The sequence below is a fragment of the Cyanistes caeruleus genome, unplaced genomic scaffold, assembly GCF_971803275.1.
Source record: "Cyanistes caeruleus unplaced genomic scaffold, bCyaCae1.hap1.1 HAP1_SCAFFOLD_135, whole genome shotgun sequence".
Lineage (NCBI taxonomy): Eukaryota > Metazoa > Chordata > Aves > Passeriformes > Paridae > Cyanistes > Cyanistes caeruleus.
The window spans coordinates 225,143-251,831 of record NW_028255932.1 but is presented as its reverse complement, the minus strand read 5'-3'; the positions used below and the strand labels follow the sequence as shown (position 1 = coordinate 251,831).

The window sequence follows — 26,689 nt, the reverse complement described above, 5'->3', positions numbered from 1 at the left end:
GCCTGGGGCAGCGCTGGGCTCTCGGCCGCTTCCGCCCGCACTCGCTCCCCACTGCAGCCGCTCCCGCCACCACAGCGCGGGGGGGCCCGGCCTTGGCGCTCCCCCCTCCCACCTCCCCAAATTCCCCTCCAGGGGGGCGCCAAGGCCCGGGGGGGAGGGGCGCAGCTGGGATCCAGCTGGGGAACGCTGGCAGCTGCGGCTCTGCCTGGACACTGATGAGTCATCAGCGCCGCGCGCTCTGATTGGCTCAGCCCTGCCTGAGCCCTGCGCCTGCACCAAGGGGGGACACCCTGCTCCAGGGGGGATGGCCCCAAAACGGGGCAACCCCAGCAAAGGAACAACAACAAAGCCTCTTTACAAACTGATCCCCTCAACCTCACTGCACATAGGGCCAGGGACGTGGACATAAGGAAGTGACAGGAGGAGCCATCAGCTGCACAAAATGTTATGAATTGATGACACAGACTGCTGCTCAGCCAAGGTCCTGCTAAATTCATCAACTTCCAGAAGAACAACAAAGACTTAACACAGACATCAATATCGTTAGCTATACAAGAGTGGGGTGCATATTAAGGGGGTATGTAGGAGGTGCATTGGGAAGTCTGTACCTGTCCAGGACTTCAGCCAATGGGGAAAGGGAGAGGGAGATGTGGCCAAGAAAATTAGGATGAAAAAGAGAAAACAACTGGGGAGACAGCATAGGAAATGTCCCATGGCCTCTCCCTTTTTTATGAATGAAATTACTTTTACAGGACTCCTCTGTCTTCCTTGTGGACAGAAACCTGTGGGGATGTCAATTTTTCCACACACCCTGGGGCTCCTCCGCAATTCCTTCCACCGTCCGGGCCGGCGGGCAGTGAGTGCAGCTGCAGGGGCCTCACCCAGTTTGGGGGATCGGCTCCCTCGGCTGGCGGCGGCACCGGGCATTGATTGGGTACCCGAGAGTGAGCAGGAGACAGACGAGTGACAGATCAGGGCGGCTCTCAAGAGTCGGCAGGGAGAGAGCACTGAAAATCTCAGCAGTGACTACAGTGGCATCTTCGGGGAGTGAACATGGCAGGGCACCCAGGGAGGGGACAAAAGGGAAAGCCACAATGGGGTCCCAGCAAAAGGGATGAGGATCCCAAAATATCTCTCAAGGGTCCCTGGGGAGCATGGTGAGGTCGTTTGCACATTCTCCCAGAGGGAATTAAGGACATGGACACCCAGGGGGGCAATAAGGGAAGTCCAGAAGGGATTTAGACAACAGGGGATGGATGGTGTTGGTGTGCTGGGAAGGGACTGGCTGAAGGGGAGTGTGCAGGAATGTGCTTAAGGCAAGAAAGCAGCAGGAGGAATCCATGGGGTAAGAAAAATGATGATGGAAAAGAAGAGGAAGAAAGAAATACCGAGGATTGGGATGTTTTTCAGAATGCTCTTATCCTCAGAATTTGCCAGCTGACTCAGATCCTTTGTATCCCAGTTTTGGAGGACAGGAAAACAAGGAGGTGAGGATTTCAGGGGGTTTCTCTGAGCTGGGAGCGGCAGGAGCGGGCGCAGAGCTGCGGCACCGGGAGCACGGGCTGGGGGCCTGTGGGGAGCTGTGGGGCCGGGCCGGGGCTGTGGGGCAGCCGGGGCTCAGCGCCGGGCGCTGCCTGAGCCCAGCACCCCCCGGGCAGGGCCGGCAGTGGCCCCCGGCCCCCAGGAGGCTGCGGGACGCCCCGGCCGCTGCCCGGCCCCGTGGAGCTGCCGGCCCTGCCCGCCGGGGGGGCCGCCTTTGGACACTGCGGCAGGACAGGGACCGGCTCGGGGATACGGGCTGGGGAGGGGAGCCTCAGCACAGCCAGCACGAGGAAGGAACAGCTCACAAATGGGGATTAAACCTGCAAGGATCCACATGATCTTTTAAGCATTTCCTGCTGGGTCCCTGGAGAAAGGAAGGATTTTGCAGAAAGCTCAGCAGCTGCCACACGATGAGCACCCACAGGCACTGAGGGGGGCTGCAGCAGCGACAGAAGAAGCCCCTGCAGCACTTGCTCACAAAGGCTCAGCAGCTGAATGCAGCAAGGGATGAGCAAAAGGCCAAGCTGAAGGCAAAGGCCATGGCACAGTTCCTATAGCCCCTGAGGGATCAAGCCCAGGGCCCAAGGGGGCCCCAGCACCCAGGGGACACCCTCGGCCACAAGCACCTGGCACAGGCATTGCCCTCCTGGCCAGGGCACAGCCCACCCAAACAGCCCCTGGCAAGGAATCAGCCTTCCAGCTGCAGGGCACAAGGACACTGCAAGCACAGACAGCAGCACCCTCAGCACCAGCAAGTCCAGCCCGTGATGGACACGCATTCTTAGCGGTGGCACAGCTCCCATTCCACCAGGGACCCACCACACTGCAGCCCTTGGGAACATCCAGGGTGGCTCTGGATCCAGAGGAGACCTTTCCTGATGGACACAGGGGCCTCTCCATCCACTCAGAACCTCACACCTAAGGGGGAAAATTGTTAAGGTATATTTTAATTATTAAGGCACTAAGTGGGAAAGATGAGTGGCTGTGTTTTATTCAGCCACTATTAGCAGATGTGGGGGATGGGTTTGAAATGCAGGAATCTCTATTTGCTCACAGTTGCGATTGTAATTTACTGGGATGGGATTTGATGGCTAAATTTGGAATGCAAATTAATGTTGCAAAAGGTGATACAGAGACTGGTTCTGTTGTACCTCTGTGTCAAATGTCTGGCAGAGCCTAGGCTGAAGTGAACCCACAAGTGTGGGCAGCCCCAGGGAAATTGGCAAAATTAGATATGGAGCCTCTCCAAATTTCCCTGAAGCAACCAGGACAAGAGGTGTCCAAAAGCAATCCCCTGTTCCAAGGGAGGGAAGGAAGGGCTCACAGCCTGTCTGGGAGTCCTGCTCAAGGCACGGCTTGGGGAGCCAGGGATGGCTCCCTAGAATGCTCCTATCCTGCCAAACAAGAAATCCAATGGAATCCACAGAATGCTGCAGGACCCAAGAAGAAGAAATGAGATGATGAAACCGAGGCACCCCACACTCTCAGATCCTTACACCAGCCTGAACCAGGTGCCCTCCTCACACTGCTGCCATTCACAACTTGATGCAAAAGATGCTTTCTGGGGATCTGCCCACTCACAGAGGATGCAAACACAATTCTGCCTTGGGCTGGCAACAAGAGCTAGAAGGGAAAATGCTCAAGACATGGACGGTCCTTCTGCAGGGATGCACGGAAGCACCGGCCTGATTGGGGCAAGCCTTGCAGGAAATACCAAAGGAATTGACCTCAGCCCCAGGGACTGGCTTCATGCAGGATGTGGATGACTTGATCCAGTCAGGAGGACAAGGAGAAGAGGCAGAGGAAGCCTCTGTGAAATGGCTTCATTTTCAGGCTAAAAAGCAGCTTTCAGTATCTGAAAAAAAAGGAAGAGCAAACGGTAGAGAAAATGGTTAAACATTTGGGACCTATTTTGACTGAAGGCTTGTGGTGTATTGACTCTGAGAGAGTCCAGGGAAACTAAGAAATAATGTTACCCAGGACTAAAATGTAGCTGGTACAATTCTTACAATTAACAGGGAATTGCAGGAGCTGGATTGAGGATTCTCTCTTCCACCCAGAACATTACATGAATTTTTTTCTCCCCAGATAGTCTCAATGTTATGGAGTGGACATAAGAAAGAAAACAAAACTTGACAAAATGAGAAAAATAAAATGATTGATGCCCCAGCCATGGCTCTTCCAGACTCAGAAATCTGAACTGCAAGGGAATATTAAACAGGCCACCCCTGAGCCTGCACTGAAGGCAACGCAGCAGCAGCCAGGGCTCCCCAGCGGGGGAAGCCCCTGCGCCTGCCCACAGATCCTCTGCTCAAATCCTCGGCCTGGGCACCCTCCTTTGCCATCTCCAGCCACTGCGGGACAATCCTTGCTCTCACTCTTGCAGCTTCAGGCCTTTCTGTGCCTGCCCTCGCCACAGCTGCTGGGGAAGGCACCGGGACAATTCCACTCTGCCTCTCAATTACACTCACACTCTGCCCTGCCTGGGATTAGCTGCTGGCAAAATAGACCAACTTGAAAATGGCTTCAAATCTTATTTCTCTAAAGGGACTTGGTTTGCCTTTGCCTTGGGGAAAGGAATTTTAATCTTCCTTTTCCACCACTCAGCAGAGATGAAATTAACATCTCCACAGACTGGGAATAGCCCAAAAGATTCCCCCCAAGATAACGACCATCAACAAAACATCAACACCCAGCAGCAAACATCAACCAACATCTGACCCAGACACTTCCCCAGGCACAGCTGGAGACACCTGGTCTGGAAAAGGCTGAGCAGGAAATCCAGGAGTGCCCACCTAATTCCCATCACAGGCACAGAAATCCGGGTGCAACAGGAAACCAAATCCTAACAACTCCACACCTTCAAACCAATGAACAATAAACCAAGGGATTTCTATGGGGTCAGACTGTATAAATTTAGGAAAAATCTAGTCAAACTCCTGTGTCATGGAATGATTTTCTCTGCACACCCAGCCTAAGTGTGCATGAAATTATTCCTGTTGCACATTCTGGCCAGAATCAAGTAATGCCTTATTTTTCTTTCTAAAGACATTGTTGAATAGTTTTTGCTTTTCTCAGTTTCAATGAAAGGATTACACCGATAGAGTAATTTTTTGTAATAATTTTACTTCTCTATTGTTGGTTCTGTTTGGGCCAGTGGTGTGAGAATCAGTTTTTAGTCCTAGGAGAATAAAAAGAAAACACTTGATTGCTTTCTCATTTTTGTTTTATATTTGAACGTGACTCTTAGTGATAACAAAATGATGGTATGAGTTTTTCGATGTTCACCCTTAAGCTGCACTTTGAAAACTAGAAGAGCTTTAAAGTTGGCGCTTTAACAGATAAAGAGTTAATAAAATATTGTTTAAAAAAATAAATAGCAGATTCTGTGTGGGGCCACATGTGAGTCAGGGGATGTCTGCCCTGGAAGAGAAGCTTTGTTCCAGGCAGCCAGGAGAGGAGCTTTAGAAATGCAAATTAACACTGATGACCCAAAGCCTGCACAATGGCCCAGGGGCTTCCTGCCTGCAGGAGGAATTGGGCTGATTCCCTTTGCCCCTCAGCCCAAGCTCTGCCTGCTTGCACAGATGGAATTTGTACAGCTAAAGGCACAGCCCATTGTGAGGATATCTGACTCTGCAGCAGAAATTGGTTAAACTGCAAAGGAAAATGGAGAATGTTGTGAAAACTTCATTAAAACAAGTGGGGGGAATCATCCCTGTCCCCACTCCAACATGTGCTGTCACTGTCTATGTTATATAGGGTGTATCAGACCACTGGGGTTTATTTGCTACCACAAGTTCAGGGAAATCAGTTGGGAATCCAAGTACGTGATGATTTAATGAGAGAAAAGCTGACAATTGATGCTGCCCTGGCTGGAGGGAGCACCCAGAAATGGGGAAAAGACGAACGACCACCAGAACAAATCCTGCAACACCATGGACCAGACCCTGGGAAACCTGATGAATTCATAGCAGGTACCAGATGTTGTGAATTAATGTTGTAAATATTGGCTTTTCACAATTATTCTGATAAATATATTATATGCTTTTACTATATTCTTTTCTCTTAGCAAGTTACAGGCTTAGATAGGAATTCTGAATGGTAAGGATATGTCTCATCTGGAGAAGGCAAGATAACTCCAACAGGCAAGACAATGGGAGGATCAAGCTGTGGAAAACAGGCTATTATCAGCAGCAGGAAATGGAGAGCAAACTGTTACCAAAAAGCCGGTACCAGGACGTTGGTAAGGGGGAAAGAGATGAAGCCCATCTGCTCTCTGAGGAAGTATAAGGGGCCTGGACCCTTATCAACAAGTGACCATCTGCAGCAGAAAGGAAACCAAACTCCAAAATAATGCTGACCAGCAGAAAATAACATGATCCAAGAAGGTGGAACCAGGGAGGGGACATGCTTGAATATGCATTAACCTCTCACAGCAAAGATGGGATAAAAAGGACACTCCTGAGATACCAGGTGTGTTCCTGGTAACCCACCAGGGCACCCGGCCGTTTTAACCCTTTGCTTTATTTCTTTTGTCTCCTAATTGTCTTTTGTTTTTATTAAATTCTTTTTATAATTTATTAAGTGAATCTCGTTTTTAAGAATTTTTGGGGGCTCTGTCCGGGATAAGCACCTCACCTCTAGGACCACCGGAGATCCAGAACGGGGAAACAGGCGCGCCCCTGCTGAGTTCAGCAGATCCCATTCTGTTTCTCCTAGCGTGGACCAAGCGGCTGCAGGTCAAAACTGTTGGGAAGGTAGAATTAGAAAGAAATTATAAATGTGACTTTGTAGCCAGAAAGGCTAAGGAAGAAATACAAATGATAGCACGGTTTGAATAATTCAAAGAAACCAACCGGGCTGGTATGCCAGAACACATTCTTTCCTGCAATAAAACCAAGCTGAGACCCCTCATCCCAGCCTTATAAGGAAAGGTCTGAAGGACCCTGAGATAACTAAAAATATGCAAAAATAGCGATTTCTATAGGTTGTACACAAATGTTACTAAATTAGTATACTTAGAAAGATTGGTTAGTTAAGGAATAGAATATTCAAAGGTATAGGTTATATAAGTAGTGGTATAGAAGAGCTCGGTCTCTTTTTTCCGGGCTCTCTTCTCTCTTTTCACTCTCCTTTTTGCGCTCTCTCTTTTTTTCTGTCTCTCTTGCCCTCTCTTGCTCTCTCTCTATATCTCTCTACCCCACGCCCTGAAATAAACTTCTAACACTTAACTCGATTATAGAGGTCTTTGCCGTGTCTCTGACCGTCCCCAGAAAGCGTCTCCTACACAAAACCCCGAGGACAAGAAGGAGAGGAATAAAGCAAAGGAAAGGGGAAAAAAGGCTCCATAAAACCGCGGTATTTTTGCTCCATAATTCTTGTGCACGAAGACCCAAAGAAGAAGACGGATTGTAAGTAATCTTTGGGGGAGCGGGAAGCGGGGGTTGCAAGATACCCCCGGGGTTACTGGGACTGGGTCTCAGGGGAGGGGTTGAGCCCCTCGGGAAAGGGAGCCCAAGGTTTTCCTGGCACAATCCACTGGGAAAACAGAGTAAAATGTGTATTCTGTAAAACTTTGTCAAGTTGAGGATTAAATCCAAGAAATTTGGATTTAAAACTGCCAAATTGAGGAATAATCCAAGAAATTTGGGATATTTGACATATTACAGCGCCCATGGGCGGATATTAACAAGGGAAGTAAAGAGCACCTTATTGTCTTGCTGTGACTGGGTGGAGTTGAATGAACAGATGTGAGAATGCGTAAATAGGTGTGATTGTTGCATTGAAGTTTGTGGGGTTTTTTTTTTGGAATTGTGTTGTTAAAGAGGAAAGGTTTTCTGTGCTGTGTTGGAGTAACAGTGAACACGGGTCAGTGCTTCCACAGGGACTGGATCACAGTGGGGACACATGGAGGGATTCGCTTCCTCCCTGCGAGCTCCTGTCCTGGAGCCCCGGGGTGGCAAACCAGAACTGGGGCTTGTAGCCCAGGAGCCGCGGGGGTGTTGTATCAAATCTGTTCTCAGTGGGATAGCAGCTCTGGTCTCAGAGCAGAGCCAAGGTTATCTTTAGTGGCGATGGTCCCTCCGTGCCTTTCCTCCCCCCTGGGCAACAAGAGCTGCTTGCGGGGGAGGGGTCGCTTTGGTGACATGGTATGTGATTCAGCGTTTGAAGTTGTTTGGTTTTTGGTTTTTTTGGTTTTTTTTAGAAGTTTTCTTTGCCCCACTGTAGCAGCGGTGAGAGGTTTTCCTGGGAGATGGTGCTCCCAGGGCTACTCCCTGCCGAGCTATTGGGGCGGAGGGGTGGGTCAGCCTCAGGAGTGCAAGGGAACTCCTGGAGCTCCGGCCAGCGGTGAGTCGGGCCGAACCCTGATAAGATCAGGGCACGGAGGGTGCCCTGAGGGGATGAGTTCAGCTCATCCCTTTTGAGTAAAGTGAGGGCAGGGGCCTTCTAAGTCTTGGTGCCCCTGCATTGTTTAAACTTATTTGGAGCTCTCAAGCCCCAGAGCTGTGTTTAGGCGGCTGTGGGCAGGCTGGATTGAACCACAGATGCTGGTTCGGGTTCCCTGCTCCAGGCACAGGGGGATTGGAGGAGCTCTCAGTGACTCCTGGAACCTCCTGAAGCTGTGCAACAGGCCGGGAACATGCCCAATGGTGAGAGAGCTGGGTGAGTCCCTCTGGGACCCAGGTTTTCTATGCCAGGGTCTTATGAGACCTCGGGCACATTAAGTTCTGTGATTTCGGGAGTAAGGACTGGTGTCAAACTGTCTCAGAGAGCTTTTTTCTTAGCCAGATGTGTGAGTGAGATATGGAGCAGTACTGGCGTATGGTATCAGCTCCAAACCAAGGGAGCTGCAAGTTGCAAGCCTTTGTTTTACCGGGTTCTGAGAGAATTCCGTGTATGATGGTGCTGTGGTCTTCTACAGCAATAAGTTGTGTCGGTGCTTAAAATTTGAGATTTCAGGAAGAGTATGCATCCTGGGAGAAAATGGAAAAGAAGTGAGCTCTGTTTTTTCTTGAGTGACTGCAATATTTATTTTGTAGAGAAACAAACCCATTTCTTAGTATGCCTTCCAATTTCTTTACTTTAGTGAATATCGTAGAATTTTGTGGTTGATTATAATTTTAAAGGCAAGTTACAGTAATTTGCATAGTAGTCACTTCTTGAGGTGAAAACTTATCAGGTTGTCAATAAGTGTTAGAGCTGTTAACCCTAATGTTGTTTGTGTCCCGTGCTGATGGGCACAGCCCATGGTTCTTAACAGCAGAACCTGGTGCCAGCCTAAAAGCAAAATCCTGTGGATTGTTGAAAATCTTTTTACTGCTGCTGAAAATTATTTTGTCTCTTTTCACGATATGAAATGCTGATCATCTCTCTGAGGATTGCTAAGGAGTTATTGTGATAGTGTGTTTAGCTGAAGATCAGGCTCAGAACTGCCATGATTTCTTGTTCTTTTGAATTTGCCAAGAGAGTGCACACGTCTCTAGGAGTGCTTGTGTTGTTTTGCAGCTGTGCTTATTACAGAAGCAGAAGTGGACCCAGTTAAAAGATTAAAATTAAGATTGTTGGTGTTTCGAATTAAGAAGAGGATTGTGGAGACTCTAAACTTGGTCTATTTTAATAAGTACATGTGTTAATTTAGAGATGAGTTTTATTTTGTGAAAGAAGAGTTCAAAAACAATTGTAAGACTGGTTCTTGCTATAGATTGTTCATAGTATATAAGCTGCAAGTACTGTTGAAACATAAAGGTATTGTCAGAAACTTGTCAATGTATCTAAATGCCTGTAAGAATAAAAGACCTGATCATATCTTGTCATGAGAAAAGTTACACTAGAGATTATTCACATTAAGCAGCTGTGTGAGGATAGACTCCTTTGTACCTGTAGAAGAAAACTTAGAGAAGAATGATGTCTGTGTCTTCATTTCTAGCTTGACTGAAGATCTGTTCAAGGCAGAAGAAATAGAAATTGCAAGTTTGTTTTAGTTGGTAAAAGGAGCTAGCTAGCTGACTGGTCTCTGTGTCTAGCGCCTTTGATGGCTTTGGGGAGGGTCCCCAAAAGGAGGTGTTAGAATTTGTTGTTATTCTGAAGCAAAGTAATTTGTGTAGTGGAGATTCTGGAGGGATGTGGTGTAAAGAGTGGCGAGATAATAGTGGCAAAGAGAAAGAGAGAGGTTTGCGTCTCTTTTCATTAAAGTTGTAAAGATTTTTAGAAAGAGAGCGAGAAGTGTCTTGTTGGCTGCGAAGAGTGAGCACTGGCTTGTGGGGAGAAAAACTTTCAAGCGCGATTAGAGATGAGAATTGTGCCCGAAATAGGGGATGTTAGGAGCATCTGGAGCGCTGGGTTAAGAGTTGCTAGGTTTAGGTGTTGTTTTATTGCTTTTATGTAAAGCGGCTGTAGCAGGACCCGGTCCCTGTGAGTGGCGAACAGCAGGGCCCGGTGTGGCGGCTCCCGGTCCTCTCCCACCCGATGTGAAGGGTGCAGAGCGCGGTTCGTGAGTGGCGCTGCTGGAGCGGGACCCGCCCTGTCTGTGCCGGGGTCTCCAGGGGTGCGGGGTGAGGTTTGCCACTGAGGAGCGAGGAGGTTTCCCAGCAGAGGAGCCCCAGACCAGAGCACTGTGGACTGCGGGCTCTGCCCCTCGGCAGTGGCGGGAGCTGAGTGTGTTTGAAAATGCCAGTCCTGTGTGTGAAGGGACGGCACAGCAGGGAAAGAGGGGACACCAGCTTTGCCCCAGGGTCAGCACGCAAGTGACTGGCAAGGACGCCAGTGGGCCCCTGCAGAGCGAGCGGCTGAAACAGCCTGCTCGGCCCAGAGCTGCGGCAGCAGGGGTGGGGGAGAGAGATAGCCTGAAAAAACTGCTGTCAATGGGAAAGGAACGGAACAAAGGCCGAGAAACAGACGGGTGGATGATGAGACCAAAGCAAAAGTAATCTTGCTCGTTAGATTCTGAAAACCTCATCAAGGAGTTTAAATTTCTTGAAATAGGATTTTTTTTTCTCTCTTATTTTTTTCTTCTCTTTCTTTTACTCTTGTTGTTAAAAGGAAGGGGTTTGTTCTAAGAAACCTATAAAAGAAGTTTGTGAAGCTAAACAAGTAAATAGTAACCAAAAGGTAAAAAAGGTAATGAATGTAATTTATTTGAAGTCAAAACTAACCTAGCCTTTCTTGTTTAACTAATCTGAACGTGCAGAAAGAGATTGGCTCCTATGTTAACTGTTAAATTTCGCTGATGGAAAATTTTGATGTGATGTTTTCATTCTCCCTGTGTTATTAAGAAATTGTTTTCAGGTACTACTGATAATTAAGGCAGAGAAGCTGCAATCTGGACCAAAGAGTGAAGTTGGATTCACACCAATAAGATCAAAAGAGCTGAGGACTGGACTGTAACACCCAAACCGAGTGATACCAAATGTACTCTTGAGCAGAGACCGGCGGCAATGAACTGATCCAAGGAATGAGCTAAGAATCACGCCTAACTGGGAAGTAAGACCAAGCCTGTATCAGTAGTTTCAAGTCCTGCCTGGATAAGTTCTGGGACACTTTGATATCCACCTTGGGGAGGAAAACTCCCACTCCAAATAGGAGGACTGGGGCTATTTTGGTTGAGAAATCCTCGTATATTTTTACTTTTGCCTGTGATTTGTATAAAGGAGGGGGGAGAACCACAACTTCCATCAGTGCCACACCATATACCTTGTCTAAATCATCCCAATACGGGACATGTTATCTGGATTAAATATAAGTGTTTAAATTAGAGAATAATAGGTATTGTGGTCCACAAAGTTAAGCCTCTCATTGCAGGAAGTGTGAGGTGTCAAATCTATTAAGAATAACTTAAATGATAACTTTTTTTACAGATGGGAAATTACTAGTGCGTGTTGAGTGGGAAGTACCTGAAGAACGGTGGGAAACTGCTGTTAAAAGGTGTCAAAAGAAATTTGCTTGGAAATTACAAAAGAGGAAGTGACAAGGAAATAAGGGGGCAAGACCAGATTGACCACTACAACTCGCCACCGAGAAGAATATAAAACACCTGCTGTGAGCTGCAACCTCATAGGCAGGATTGGTGGGGGTGTAAGCCATACTGGACCCCTATTATTCCTTCTTCTGTCACTTATCCTTCTCCCTTCTGGGACACCAGCAAAGCCATGTTACAAATGCTATCAAAAGCTTTACATGGAATGACACCGGGGTTTCTTTCTTATTACCCACACCAGTATCAATAATCACTGCTATAACCCATCCAAATTAAGTACCTGTATGCATAAAGGGAAAATATTAGACTACAGAAAATCTAAGAACAAGTAGTAACAGATTAGAAAACAACTGCCCAAAAAGGAGAAAAAGATGGATTTTCTTCACAGTTGTTGCCAGGAGAAATAACCAAGACTTGGTAAGAGAGCAAATGGTAAGTGAAAAGATAAAGCCAACACAGTAACCTAAACCTGTATTAACCTCACATCAGGACATGTAAGCAAAGCTCAAACAGCAATTAAATGGAGAAAACTTCTTCATGAAGTGAGAAATACTCCTGGTAAAAAGTATAAAGCTGGTAATAAAACTTGTACATAGTAAGTTCCAGAGAAACCAACTCGGTATTAGACCCCAAGGAAAGTAAAAGAAAAAATTGTGTACATAGTAATAGAACCAGATTCTTCCAGTGTAATAGTACAGAGAAAAATCCTTACTCTGGAAATAGCCAAATTTTGAGGAAATATAAATCAACAGAAAAATGACTATTAGAAAGCACCAGAGGTCTTATTTTGGGATATGTGAGAAAAGGGCATACCCAAAGCTCCCTTCGCAATGGAAGGGGAATTGTACTCTGAGAATGATTCAGCTAGGATTTTTCTTTTTGTCAGGACAAGACAGAAATTAGTTGGGGGTGTTGGTTTTTGAGGCCCTAAAAAGAAATAAAAGGAAATAGTCTGAGTACCTCAAAAATGGGGAGATGAGAAATAGCCCCTGAACACATATTAGAAACATTCTTGGGCACAAGATGGAAGTTGGAGATATCGAACCCCAATTTTTGCATTATGAAACTCCAAGTTGTTGTAGAAATCATAACCAGTGAAACAGCTGGAGCTATAGAATTAATAGCCAGTCAGTGATGAAAGCCAGTAGCAATATATCAAAATAAGCTGGCTTTAGACTATTTATTAGATAAAAGAAGGGGTGTTCTGTCAGAAAATTAATACATAAAATTGTTGTTTTCAATGACAATAAAAATGCCGTTCTAGATATCGCCAAGGATATCAGAAAAATGGCCCATGTGCCAGTCCAAAAATGAAAACCAGTAATGACCACTAACTGGTGAGATAATATATTGGGGATAGAGTAGTAGAAGAAGCTAAGTTTCTTCTCCTTGTAGCAGTGCTACAGCTGGTTTAATATTTCTTCCTTGTTTAATCCCCTGTTTAATTTGGCTAATCACCAAAGTAGTGCAAGGCATGCAAATAGTAGTAATGCCTACAGACTCAAAATTGGCTACATCTAGAATGGCACAAAAAAAAAAATCATGGTATTAGGAAAACAAAATAATGTGAAAGATCTATTGGAAAAAGCTAAACTGATTTGTGAGAAAAATGAACGAGTGCTAGAAGCTGGAAAACAAGAATTATTGCTCAAGCCAAATGATTTATAAAAAAAGAAGAGGAGGGGTTTGTTATAAATTTGTATTGTGATATTGGCTTTCGCAGATGAATATTATATATTAAATACTTTTTAGCTATGCTAACAAGTCTTAAGTTTAAAAGAATTTCCTAGGTACAAGGCAAGGAAACTCCAGAGGGCAAGGACAGTGGGGCCCAAGTTGTTATCAGGAGAACAATAGAGCCCAAACTGTTATCAGCGGAAGATATGAAGACCAGCTGCCCTCAGGGGAAGGATGAGGGGCCCAGGCTGTTATCAACAAGTGACCATCTGCAGCAAAAAAGAAACCAAACTCCAAAATAATGCTGACCAGCAGAAAATAACATGATCCAAGAAAGTGGAACCAGGGAGGGGACATGCTTGAATATGCATTAACCTCTCACAGCAAAGAGGGGATAAAAAGGACACTCCTGAGATACCAGGTGTGTTCCTGGTAACCCACCAGGGCACCCGGCCGTTTTAACCCTTTGCTTTATTTCTTTTGTCTCCTAATTGTCTTTTGTTTATATTAAATTCTTTTTATAATTTATTAAGTGAATCTCGTTTTTAAGACAATGGCTGTGGCTGCACCAGGGTTTGGGTTTTTTGGCTGGCCCAGAAGAATGAGCTGTGAGCAGCAGCATCTGTGCCAGGGAGGAAAGTGCCCGGGGAGCTGGGGCAGAGAAAGCGGGCTGGATGTGAGCACGTGTGGGTGTGGAGGAAGCTGTCAGAGCGCTGTGTTTGCTTTTCCTGCAGGCCCGCGCTCTGATCCGGCAGAACGGGAGCCCGCAGCTGCAGGAGCCCAGGCGCCTGTCGGCTCTGCTGCGGGACTTCCTCGAGTGCAGCCTGGAGCCGGACGAGGAGCGGCGCTTCTCTGCCCAGGAGCTGCTGCAGGTGAATGCCAAGCGGCTGCGGGGGAAACGGCAGCGCCAGGGAGGGCTTTTCTTGTGGGGCCCCCCTCCCATCATCTCCAGTCCCGCTGCTTTTCACACGCAAAGCCAGCAGAATCCTCGCCTGCTTTGGCTTGGCAGGCTCCTGTCGAGCTCATCTGGAGCTGGTGCCCCGCCACGAGCGGGGACATCTTCAAGCACATCAGGTGGCTCAGAGCCCTGCCTGACCTGAGCCTGGATGTTTCCAGGGAGGAGCCACCTCCCACATCTCTGGGCTCCCTCTCTCAGTGTTTCCCCACTCTCCTGCTACAGCAATTCTTCTTTACATCTAATCTGAGCCTGCTTCCCTCTCTTGACTTTCAAACCATTCCCCTTTGTCCTGTTGCAACAGAGCCTGTGAGGAACTTGAGTCTGGAAAGTAACAGTTCATTTCTTTCTTTTTTATCCCTTGGGCAGCACCCATTTTTGTCATCAGCCAAGCCTCTCTCCAGCCTGACCCCTCTGATCACTGCAGCAAAGCAACTGAGGGAGCAGCGCAGGAGGAGATGAAGCCCTGGAGGCCAACTTTTCGTTATAGTAGTTAGGACAAGTAGTTAGTTATGTTAGTTAACACTGTTAGTTAGTTAGAGTAGGTTAGGACAGCCTGTTTGTTATGGCAGTTATTTGAATAAAATCCCTGTTAAACCTCAATCCCTTGAGGTGTCCTGTCCTTCTCCCGCTGTGACTCAGCTGCCCGGAGCACTGCGAGGGGAGAGCGGGCCCAGCCTCGCCCAGAGCTGAGCCCCAGCAGAGCCTGGCAGAGCCCAGAGCAGCCTCGGCATCTGCAGAGTCAGCCTGGAAGGAGGCGCTTGGAGCCTTCTGGGCTGCAGCCGGCTCTTGCTTACAAACTGTGTGCGCTGGAAAATGCCTCTGGTTCTGCGGGAGGGCAGAAGGGGCCCGGGGAAGGCCCAAGTGCTCCATGCAAGGGAAAAACCTGCCCTGTGTTTGTGATAAAGAACTATGTTGTTGTTGCCCTTTGCTATTATGTGCTGGCTTTTGCAAATTATTATAATCAGAACGATTTTGATATAGCACAGTTTGTAATCACTTTTAACTGCTTTTGATATAGTAGTGTTATAAATGACTTTCAAATTTCCAAACAATCAAATGTAATTAATTGATAACATAGCTTAATAAATTGGATACAAAATAATAAAAGAATAGAATTTAGTAAAAGAATACAATTTAGTAAAAAAGAGATACAATTTAGTAGATATATTCAGATAGATATTTTTATATATATATATATATATATATATATATATATATATATATATATATATGTGAATATAATTGGCCAGTGGTTACAAATGCTTAAGGCATAAGTAAAACTGATGGGGTGTAGGGGGGACGCTTCTCACCTCACCTCACGTACGAAACAAAGCACTTCAAGCTCAACTTATATACTGTATGCTTATACATATTCATTAATGTTTCCCATAAGTTTCCTCCTTTTTCTGATTTTACTGACCATTTATTTTCTAAACTACATCCTGTACCTTAATTTTGACATGTAACATCTGCAAAGGGGTGCATCTGCTTTATAACACTGATTCTTGATCGTTTCTAATGATAACTTTAGTAACAGTTGCAATTTAAGTAGCACGAATCAATTCCATTTATTACACTGGGAATGGGGAACCCCTGCACTTCCATTTCCGGGCAAACCCCCCTTCCTGGGCACAGAGACCCCCTTGAACTTTCATTTCGGGGCACTGGGAACCCTGGAACTCCCTTACCCACCCCCAAAAACCCCTGCACCCCCTTATCTGGAACCTGGAATCCCCTGAACCCCCATTCTCGGGAATGGAAACCTCCCAGAACCCCCATTCCTGGGCACCAGAACCCCCCTGAACCTCCATTTTCAGGCACTGGGACCCCTTGAACCCCAGAACAGAGGAAGGGATCCCCCTGAACTCCCATTCCGCTGCAGCAGGACCCCCGTGCACCCCTGTATCCAGGACTGGAACCCTCCCAAACCCCCATCCTCACACCCTGGGACCCCCCTGCAGCCGAGCCAGGCTGTTACCCCCCTGCTTTGTTGGTTTAACCCAAAGTTATCTCCTCCCCTGCCCTGCCCATCATTGTATCCCAACCCCTTTTTCCAGCACCTTCCCTATCAATCTTGTCCACCCTGCCCCTTGTTCCCAAATGTTCCCTGTCAATCCTGCCTTATGCCAACCCCCTGCTTGGACGTCCCCTTTGGAAATCCCCTAATCCACAGCACCCCATTGGTCCATGTGTCCTATTCCCCTCCCCAGGATATCCCTCACTGGTTGAAGTTTTGTATCCACCCCTGAGCCCTCCCCATATATAAATTGCTGTACACTTGTGTTCTGTGTCTTTTGTCCCTGGACCCTTGGGCGGTTAAACCTTTCTCTGAACCCCAATATAAAAGACCTTCCCCCCATTCTTGCCTCCACACTGTGTCTGACAGCTGTTAAGTGCTGTAGAGCATTGCTCTAAGCCACACCTCGGGTCATCCTGCTCCTGAGGTGTGTTCCAATCCCAGCGTGGAGCTGAGGAAGAGCTGACCGGCCTTGGCACCATTTCACACCCAGCTGATCCCAGTGTGTCCCCCTCTCTCCCAGTACCCTCCAGCGTGTCCATCTCGCTGGTGCCCTTGAGCTGGAGCCAGCAGCTCCTGGTGCTGCTGGAAACCGCCCCCGGCAATGCGGGCTCAGCTCCAGCTGCCAGGTGGAGCACGGCAGCCTGGAGCACCCCCTGAGCCGGCACTGGGGCACGGCCCGGCCCCCACAGCGCCGGGGGCAGCGGGGGAGGCACTGGGGGGGCCCAGAGGGGGATTGGGGTGTGCGGGGAGTATGGATGTTAACTATGAGCAAAAGTAGGGAGCGCAGTGCCTGTGGAATAGCAGGCTGCATAACTTTCTCAGTCCCGCCTGAGAAAGTGGCCTGGGAAATCATGGGGAGGAATTAAAACAATCCTCAGAGACAGAAGACAGCCTTGCAGGTGCTGTTTGTCAGTTTCGTGTTTTCTTGCAAGAGAAGGTCGAGGGGTGGTGTACCCCACTGACCAATGATGGTGATGTGTTAGTTCACTGACCAATAAGTTTTACCTTTCTGTACTTTCATGTATCGGTCTATAAAAAAAGATCTGAGGTAATAAACCTTAAGAGCTCTCCTGTTCAACTCACAAGAGAGTCTGTGTTGTTCTTCTCACCGTTCCCAATAGAGCGACACTGGGAGTAACTGGGAGGGAGTTTGAGATAGACTGATTTAAACTGGGAGAGGGGTTTGTGGGCCAAGAATGGCTGAGAAGGGGATTAAAGGTTATTGGGGAGGGTGGGATGGGGTTCTGGGGGTCCTGGTGGAAACTGGGAGGGAGTTTAGGGGTGCTGGGTGTCACTGGGAGGGATTTGAGTGAGCCTGGAGGGACTGGAAGGAGATTGGGGATTGGAAAGCAGGGATTGGGATGAGGTTCATTGCACTGGGAAGACTGAGAGGGTTCCTGATGAGTCCTGGTGGGGCTGGGAAGGAACTGGGAGGGGGTCCTGGGGCTCCTGTGGTGGTGAGGGGCAACTGGGAGGGGGCTGTGGGATCCTGATAGGAACAGGAGGGGCTTTGGTGGATCCTGGGGAGGCTGGGAAGGGACTGGGAGGATGTTTCAGAGGTCCTGGTGGGGTGGGTGAGAGTGGAAGGGTGCTTGGAAGGGCTTGGGGTGTCTGTGAGAGGTTTTAGGGGGGATCCCGACCCCTGCAGACTTCCCAGAGATGTTGCTGTACACTGCCCGCAGGAAGATGCTGATATGGATCGAGGGCTCCATGTTGGGCTTCGTCTTCCTGGCACTGGGGCTCAGCTTCTGCCTGCACAAGAAGGTGAGGGGGGGTCCTGGGGGTCATATCCTCCCTCTCCCGGAACGTGTGTGCTCCCCCAGGGCCCCCAGCCCAGTGTCACCCCCTTTTCTCTGCCCACAGAGCTCCTGAGCTGCTGGCAGCCACAGCCCCTCCCCATGGCTTCAGGCCCAGCCAGCATCCCCCGCTCCATCCCTGGGCTGATTTTGGAGGGGTTGTGTGTGTCCCCAGCCCTGCTGTCACTCTGCCCCCGGCCGGCTGCTCCCAGTGTTCCCAGTAAAGCTTCCCAGTTCGCCCCTGTCCCATTTATGGGGGGCAGTGGGGAGGGACTTGGGGAGACCCCATGGGGGTACCCTGTCAGGGACAGATGCTGCCCCAGGATGGATCAGGACCCCCGTGTGTCCTCCTCCATCTGTCACCCTGTTCTGGGGACTCCTTGGGAGACACCAAACTCCAGCATGGCACCCAGCAAACCCTAAAAAGGGCTGGGACCCCTGAAGCCACCAGGGAAATTTGGGGAGGGGGTGCATGGGTGGTACCTGGACCATGCCAAGAGCCCAGCGCTGCCCCAGCCCGGCCTGCCCCGGCTCCATCCTGGCTCCTCCTGTGGGATGTGAAGGAATTGGAAAAATGGGGATCCAAGGCTGGGCGCTGGGCTCAGGGGAGCAGAAGAGATGGAGGAGGAGGAGGAGGGCAGAGGAAGTAGCGGGAGAAGGGCTGGAGAGGAGAAGGAGGCAGGATGAAGAAGAAGGAGGAGTGAGACTAATCCAAACCCAATATGGAGCTCCCATGCGCCCCTTGTCCTCTGCACTTCCACCCCTGCCCCACTGCCGCCCAATCCATCACCCCACCCCTCTGCTTGGTTTTGGGAGTTCCAGATCCCTCCTGTTCAATCTGAGCCTCAAATCCCCCCTTTCACTCAATTCTGGCAGCTCCTGGCAGCCTTTTCCTGGGCAGAATCCCAGAGTTTGGGAATTATGAGGTGCAGTTCTGGAGGAACGCCGCGGTGGTGTCGATGACAGGGGTGCCACGACTACCCTGAAGAAGCCGTCCTGAAAAGGACTGTCCAGGGGCACAGGCACGTCCTCTGCCCAGTGAGTGGTCTCAGCTCAGTGGCAGCGTGCAGGCGACAGGGAGAGAGGCTAGGGAGCTGTATGACATTTCACCAAGAAACAGCCTTTATTATAGCAGGGCCCTCAGTGAAGGGAGCCAGTGACAGCAGCTGCCTGAACTGGGGAAAAACCTGGGGTTGATATAGGGAAGGAGAGGGGCGGGGAAAACTGGGATACATGTATCAGGGTGGATTGACAGGGAGGAAAACCGATGGGGTGTAACAAATTAACATGTTCAACTCAAAGGCCTCTGGGAGTGACACTTTTTCTCTCCATGAGAGCAAAGTGTCTCACCTAGGGAGAAGCTCTCCAGGGGAGAGCAAAAATCTCTGAGCTGGCAGGTTCTTTGGGCTCCACAGAGGAAGACAGCGCTATCTGCTGTGGCCTCTCAGGTGCCCCCCACACCCTGGGAGTGCTGGGATTTCCCTCCTGGGCACAAGGACGTTCATTCCCTTCCAGGAGCCCAATGCCCGGCTGGGGCTCCAGGCCAGGGGGTTCTTGAGCAGCTGCCCCAGAACCTCCGCCAGGGGCTCCCAGCGCAGCCGCAGCTGCTCGGCCTGGGCTCCCCAAAGCCCTCAGCAAGCCCCAAGTCCCTGCCAGGAACCCTCAACTCCCTCAAACCCAGCATCCCCCACAGCCCCTGCAAGTTCCCCCCATGGCAGTGCCCATGGCCATGTCCCCACACGTCACTGGCCATGTCCCACCATGTCCTCACCCAGGGCTGTGTCCCCACCATGTTTCCACCCCTGGCATTGTCCCCCACGTCTCCATCTGTGCCCGTGTCCCCCCATGTCCCCATGAATGGCCATGTCCATGTGTCACCATGTCACTCTCCATGTCCCACCATGTCTATGTCCCTCAATGTTCTCACCCGTGTCTTAATTCAATGTCTTTATTTTTACCACAAAATTAGATATTTTAAAGGAAAGAAGAGAAATGAAAAGCAAATCACGGCCAAAACAAAATGATTTCTTTCTGCTGACTGAGCATCCCTGTGATTGAGTGGGAGGGAAGAAGCTTTTTTGGAGAGGTTTCCACCCCACTGTCTCCAAAACCTTGATCTTTGCCCCACTTCATCACCATTTGGCTGAGGAAGACACCCTTGGGCAATAGGAAATCAAAATTGTGAATTCAGTGAGGTTGGAAAAGACCTCCAAGACCATCCAGTTATTCCTCGATGCCACCAGAAGATAAGATTGAATGCAAAAGATTTTCTGGGATTGAAAGTCAACAAATCCACTCCCTCCAAGGAATTCCCATTGCTGGTCTGTGTCCCAATGGATGTTCCCGCCCCGGTGTTCATCCAGGTGCCCACAGGGAGCCAGGAAGATGTGGAGCCTCCCAGCCAGGTGTCTTCCCAACACGGATCACCAGGACCACGGATCACCAGGGCTCTGCCCAACGGGGGTCACTGGGGATCATCCAACGCCCATCCTCCCATGGGGGATGGAGCTGGAGCAGCGCACGAAGCTCTTCCCGCACTCAGGGCACTCGCAGGGCTTCCCTTACTGGTGCCTCCGTTGGTGTTGGGTCAAGTGATAGCTCTGTGAGAAGCTCTTCCCACACTGGGGACACTCGTAGGGCCTCTCCCCACTGTGGATGCGCTGGTGCCTGACAAGGTTGGAGTTGCGGTTGAAGCTCATCCCGCAGTCGGGGCAGCGGAAGGGCCTCTTGTCTGTGTGTGTTTTCTGATGCCTGAGGAGATTTGACCTGGTCTGAAATCCTTTCCCACACTCGGGACACTCGTAGGGCCGTTCCCCTGTGTGCTGGCGCATGTGGGGGATGAGATGGGAGGTGCAGTTGAAGCTCTTCCCACATTCCAAGCACTTGTAGGGCCATTGCCCCGTGTGTACTTGGTGGTGGATGAAGAGGTGGGAGGTGTGGCTGAAGCTCTTCCACATTCCAAGCACCTGTAGGGCTTCTCCCCGGCATGAAGCTGCTCATGGACCACCAGGTTGGATCTCTGGATGAAGCCAAGGGGGGGTCTTTTCTCCTCAGAGCAGCCTGGGATGGGTTTGGAGCCCCTCCCTGTGGGGGATCCCTTTGGCATTTCCTCCCCATTGGATTCCTGCCCCTTGGAGCTGCTCAAAACGGCCTCGTCCACGAGGTTCTGCTGCGGGGATTTGTCCTCCCTGGTCTCCCTCTGCAGCTCAGTGCCTGGGGGAGGAAGGACAAGGGGAGGAAGGGACAAGGAAAGGAAGGAGTGAGGAAGGAAGAAGGGAAGAACAAGGAGAAGAAGGAGGGTAGAGAAGGATGAAGGAGAGGAAGGGACAGTAAGAAAAAAGGGAAAAAGAAAGGGATCAAGAAGGTACAGAAACAAGAAGAGGAAAGACAAGGGGAGGGAGGGAGGGAGGGAGGGAGGGAGGGAGGGAGGGAGGGAGGGAGGGAGGGAGGGAGGGAGGGAGGGAGGGAGGGAGGGAGGGAGGGAGGGAGGGAGGGAGGGAGGGAGGGAGGGAGGGAGGGAGGGAGGGAGGGAGGGAGGGAGGATTTGTCTCCAAGCCACAGGGAAGGGGAAGGAGCTCTGCCCAGTCTGTCCCTGGTAGGACGGCATCTGCAGCAGGGTTGTCCTTCAGCCGGGGGCCATCCTGGGCTGGGAGATGGAGCAGAAGAGAGGGGGAAAGGGGCAGTGACTTCCTCCTCACCTGCCTGGGGGTCCCAGAGCATCTTCCTCTCTGCCTCCTCCATTTGTCTAATGCTTGGGCATGAGAAGTCTGGTTTGGGGGGAAAAAAAGGGGTGACCACCTAGGATTCAGGGTTCCTCCTGCCCAAGTCCATCTCTGGAAGTCATCAGCCATGAAAATCTCCAAAGCATCAGGACTGAGAGGAAAAAATCCCTCCCTGCGGTTTCCCTTCCCTGGGGTCCCCACTTTGGTGTCCCAGGGCTTCCCCCTCTGCAGGCTCATCCCTTCTCCGGGCTGCCCCTTCTCCAGGCTCCCCTCACTCCCGGCTCTCGGGGTCCCCCATCTCCAGGCCCCCATTTCAGGCTCCGGCACTCCCGGGGCTCCCCCCTTTTCGCTGCTCCCCTCCCCCTGCCGGTACCGGGCATCTCAGCTCAGCTTTGGAGTCCTGCAAGATCCAGACATCGCTCTGCCCGGCCCGTGCCCAGAAAAAGGAATAGGGGTCCCCAAAGATACTTCGAGTGCGCTCCAAATATCCCTTCCCCTGTAAACAAATCCTGCCAGGACGGCCCAAGAGCTTCGGGGCGAGGTTCCCGTCCCCGGTGAGCTGCGGGCTGCGGGGCCCGATGCTCCCGGCGCGAAGGGGCTGCAGATCCAGAGAGCGATGGACGCACCTGGGTGATTTGCGGAATAAAAGGAACTCTATAACTCACAGAGTAGTTATAAGAGCAGGTATGAATTTATTCAGCGCTGAGGTGCATGGGGGATATCTCCTCCAAAAAGCATGCACACCTTTTTGATTGGGTTTTCCCGTTTTTATCCTTTACAGAGCAGGGTTACACGATACGGCTAATACATATTAATTTCCTAACCCCGCCTGTCTTCACTTCATATTAAAATTAGCCCTGTGCTCCTTTCAGTCCTTTGGCTGCTTTTTTGGGGGGGAGGGGGGCTTCAAATCCATTTTCACCGGCTTAGGGTCCAGGAATCTCCTTTATCCTGTGGTGCCTTTGCCTTTGCATCTTGTTTGTGTATTCCAGCTCCTTATCTTATCTTGCAGTCTGACTCTTTTTCCTGTTCTTGTGGATTAGGGTGTCAGGGTCTGGTTTTTGTCAGACACCCCTTTTAAACATTTCTTCTTAATTCTTAATTTCTTTGTTTCATGGGGCCTCCTCTGCTGCTCCTCTTGCAGTTCCTGCTCCTCCTCTACCCCTCCTCTTCCTCCCGCTCCTCCGCTTTCCCCTCCTTGCCCTCCTCCTCCTCCATCTCTCGGCTGCTGGCGAGGAGCTCTGGGGTGAGCGGAGCGGGGCCGGGAGCCGCTGGGAAAGGGCTGGGAGAGGGGGATGAGGGGAGCTGGGCCAGGGGGAGAGGGGTTCTCAAGGAGGGGCTGCCAGTTAAGCCCAGGAGCCCCAAATCCCCTCCGTGTCCTGCCAGCCCCTGCCCCCGGCGCTGTGGGGGCCGGGCCGTGCCCCAGTGCCGGCTCAGGGGGTGCTCCAGGCTGCCGTGCTCCACCTGGCAGCTGGAGCTGAGCCCGCATTGCCGGGGGCGGTTTCCAGCAGCACCAGGAGCTGCTGGCTCCAGTCCCCGCTGGGGAGCACGGCAGTGGCCAGCACGTGGCCCGAGAGCTGCTGCTGGCCCTGGGAGCAGCTCAGCTGGATGTGGGCAGGGGAGAAATCCATCAGGGAGCAGAGCAGGCGGCCGGGGCCGGGCTGGGAGCTGGAGGGCACCAGCGAGATGGACACGCTGGGATGGGCAGGGGGCTTGGGGACCCCCCAGTGCAGATCTTCCTCCCCACAAGCCGCAGGGAATCGCTCCAGGGATCGAGTGCTGTGGGACAGGGAACCACGTTTCTTTCACCCCAGCCCCACCTTTCCCTCTCCTCTCCCCCTTTCTCCTCCTTCCCCCAATCCATTGCCCCCTCACGCTGCAATTTGGGTTTCCCAGCACCCTCCCCCACGCTTTGGGGGGGTCCCAGCCCTCTCTTTTTCCCACTCTTTCCCCTTCCCAATCGTCCCTCCAATCTCCAGCCTCCTCCCCCGTGCTTGGATTTATGGGTTCCAGGCCCCTCCTGCTCAGTCTGGGGGTCCCATCCCCCCTTTCACTCAATTCAGGAAGACCCTAGCAGGTTTTTTTCTGGTAGGAATCCCCGAGTTACAGGATTTTTGGGGTGTAGGTTTGAAGGGGGACAGCTCTGTCTGGCATTTGTTTAACCCATGGTCTGCCGGGGAAGCACAAAAATGTTTCCCATTCCCATCCTTTCCTCATTTGGTCTGGTTCATGAGCTGCTTTCTTGTTTCCTTTGGTATCTGTTCTCATCTATTTGTCATCTGCAGTTTGAGTCATTTACTTTTCCAGAAATTCTGTCTCCTTCTGCTAATAGATAATGTGATCCCATCCCATGGTGAAATGTTGTGTTCCTCATCTGAGTGGATTGGTTGGGGGGAAGGTCAGGAGCTGGAGCTGTGTGGTTGGTTATTATTTCAATGACATCCTGTAATCTAATTATCCTATTGAAATGAGCAATGGTTTCTCTGGTACCTGCTATGAATTCATCAGGGTTCCCAGGGTCTGGTCCATGGTGTTGCAGGATTTGTTCTGGTGGCCGTTCATCTTTTCCCCATTTCTGGGCGCTCCCTTTAGCCAGGGCTGCATCAATTGTCAGCTTTTCTCTCATTAAATCATCACGTACTTGGATTCCCAACTGATTTCCCTGAACTTGGGGTAGCAAATAAACCCCAGTGGTCTGATCCACCCTATATAACATGGACAGTGACAGCTTTGGGCCATCAGTGTTCATTTGCATTTCTAAAGCTCCTTTCCTGGCTGCCTGGAACAAAGCTTCTCTTCCTGGGCAGTCATGGGATGACTCACATTTGCCAGTGCCACAATGTGGTTGTTTTTTGTTTTGGTTTATTTTTTTAACAGTACTCTAGTAAGTGTTTATGAGATAAAGGGTCACCTTTAAAGCTTTTCTGGTTTTGAGAAACAGCCTACAAGTGAACATCCAAAAACCCATATAAAATTTTTGCCGTAACTATGAGCCAGGCACAAACATTCCCAAAACATTTTCAAGGCAATTGAATTTTTCCTACTTCTCTCTCGGCCTAAAAATTGATTCTCCCTACCCTGGCCCAAACTGAACTGACAATATAAAATCAGGATTATTACAAGAAAATAAAAAATCTAATGCTGTAATCCTTTCACTGAAACTTTGCAAAAATCAAAAACTCTCCCACAATGTCTTTAGTGCTAGAGAGTCAAGGCACAACGTGATTCTGGCCAGGATGTGCAAAAGAAATCATTAAATCCACACTTAGGCTGGGTGTGCAGAGAAAATCATTCCATGACACATGAGTTTGACTAGATTTTTCCTAAATTCATACACTCTGACCCCATAGAAATCCCTTGGTTTATTGTTCATTGGTTTGAAGGTGTGGAGTTGTTAGGATTTGGTTTCCTGTTGCAGCCGGATTTCTGTGCCTGTGATGGGAATTAGGTGGGCACTCCTGGATTTCCTGCTCAGCCTTTTCCAGACCAGGTGTCTCCAGCTGTGCCTGGGGCAGTGTCTGGGGTAGGTGTTGGTTGATGTTTGCTGCTGGGTGTTGATGTTTTGTTGATGGTTGTTATCTTGGTGGGAATCTTTCGGGCTATTCCCAGTCTGTTGAGATGTTAATTTCATCTCTGCTGAGTGCTGGAAAAGAAACATTAAAATTCCTTTCCCCAAGGCAAAGGCAAACCAAGTTCCTTTAGAGAAATAAGATTTGAAGCCATTTTCAAGTTGGTCTGTTTTGCCAGCAGCTAATCCCAGGCAGGGCAGAGTGTGAGTGTAATTGAGAGGCAGAGTGGAATTGTCCCGGTGCCTTCCCCAGCAGCTGTGGCGAGGGCAGGCACAGAAAGGCCTGAAGCTGCAAGAGTGAGAGCAAGGATTGTCCCGCAGTGGCTGGAGATGGCAAAGGAGGGTGGCCAGGCCGAGGATTTGAGCAGAGGATCTGTGGGCAGGCGCAGGGGCTTCCCCCGCTGGGGAGCCCTGGCTGCTGCTGCGTTGCCTTCAGTGCAGGCTCAGGGGTGGCCTGTTTAATATTCCCTTCCAATCCAGATTTCTGAGTCTGGAAGAGCCATGGCTGGGGCATCAATCATTTTATTTTTTTCATTTTGTTAAGTTTTGTTCTCTTTCTTATGTCTACCCCATAACATTGAGACTATCTGGGGGTAAAAAATTCACAGAATATTCTGGCTAGAAGAGAGAATCCTCAATCCAGCTCCTGCAATTCCCTGTTAATCCTAAGAATTGCTGCAGCTCCTTTTTAGTCCAGGGAAACATTTTTTCTGAGATTCCCTGAACCCTCTCAGGGTCAATACAAGACAAAGCTTCAGTTAAAATAGGTCCCAAATATTTAACCATTTTTTCTACCGTTTGCCATTTTTTTCCAGATACTCAAAGCTGCTTTTTAGCCTGAAAATGAAGCCATTTCACAGAGGCTTCCTCTACCTCTTCTCCTTGTTTTTCTGACTGGAGCAAGTCATCCACATCCTGCATTAAGCCAGTCCCTGGGGGTGAGGTCAATTCCTTTGATATTTCCTGCAAGGCTTGCCCCAATCAGGCCGGTGCTTCCGTGCATCCCTGCAGAAGGACCGTCCATGTCTTGAGCATTTTCCCTTCTAGCTCTTGTTGCCAGCCCAAGGCAGAATTGTGTTTGCATCCTCTGGAAGTGGGCAGATCCCCAGAAAGCATCTTTTGCATCAAGCTCTGAATGGCAGCAGTGTGAGGAGGGCACCTGGTTGAGGCTGGTGTAAGGATCTGAGAGTGTGGGGTGCCTCGGTTTCATCATCTCATTTCTTCTTCTTGGGTCCTGCAGCATTCTGTGGATTCCATTGGATTTCTTGTTTGGCAGGATAGGAGCATTCTAGGGAGCCATCCCTGGCTGCCCAAGCCGTGCCTTGAGCAGGACTCCCAGACAGGCTGTGAGCCCTTCCTTCCCTCCCTTGGAACAGGGGATTGCTTTTGGACACCTCTTGTCCTGGTTGCTTCAGGGAGATGTGGAGAGG

The 26,689-nt window shown here is 50.0% G+C and overlaps 2 protein-coding genes across 2 annotated transcripts in view; one reads left to right on the top strand and one right to left on the bottom strand.

Moving 5' to 3' along the window:
* Positions 1-21,220, bottom strand: part of LOC147646000 (uncharacterized) — a 62,220-nt gene extending 41,000 nt beyond the window's left edge. Inside the window, 1 exon segment of the mRNA XM_086874024.1 lies at positions 20,535-21,220. Coding sequence (XP_086730150.1) covers positions 20,535-20,926 — 392 coding nt within the window. The 5' untranslated portion in view covers positions 20,927-21,220.
* LOC147645999 (serine/threonine-protein kinase PAK 3-like) overlaps positions 1-26,689 on the top strand; it is a 134,568-nt gene that overhangs the window by 87,414 nt on the left and 20,465 nt on the right. The gene's annotated exons all lie outside the window — the stretch shown is intronic.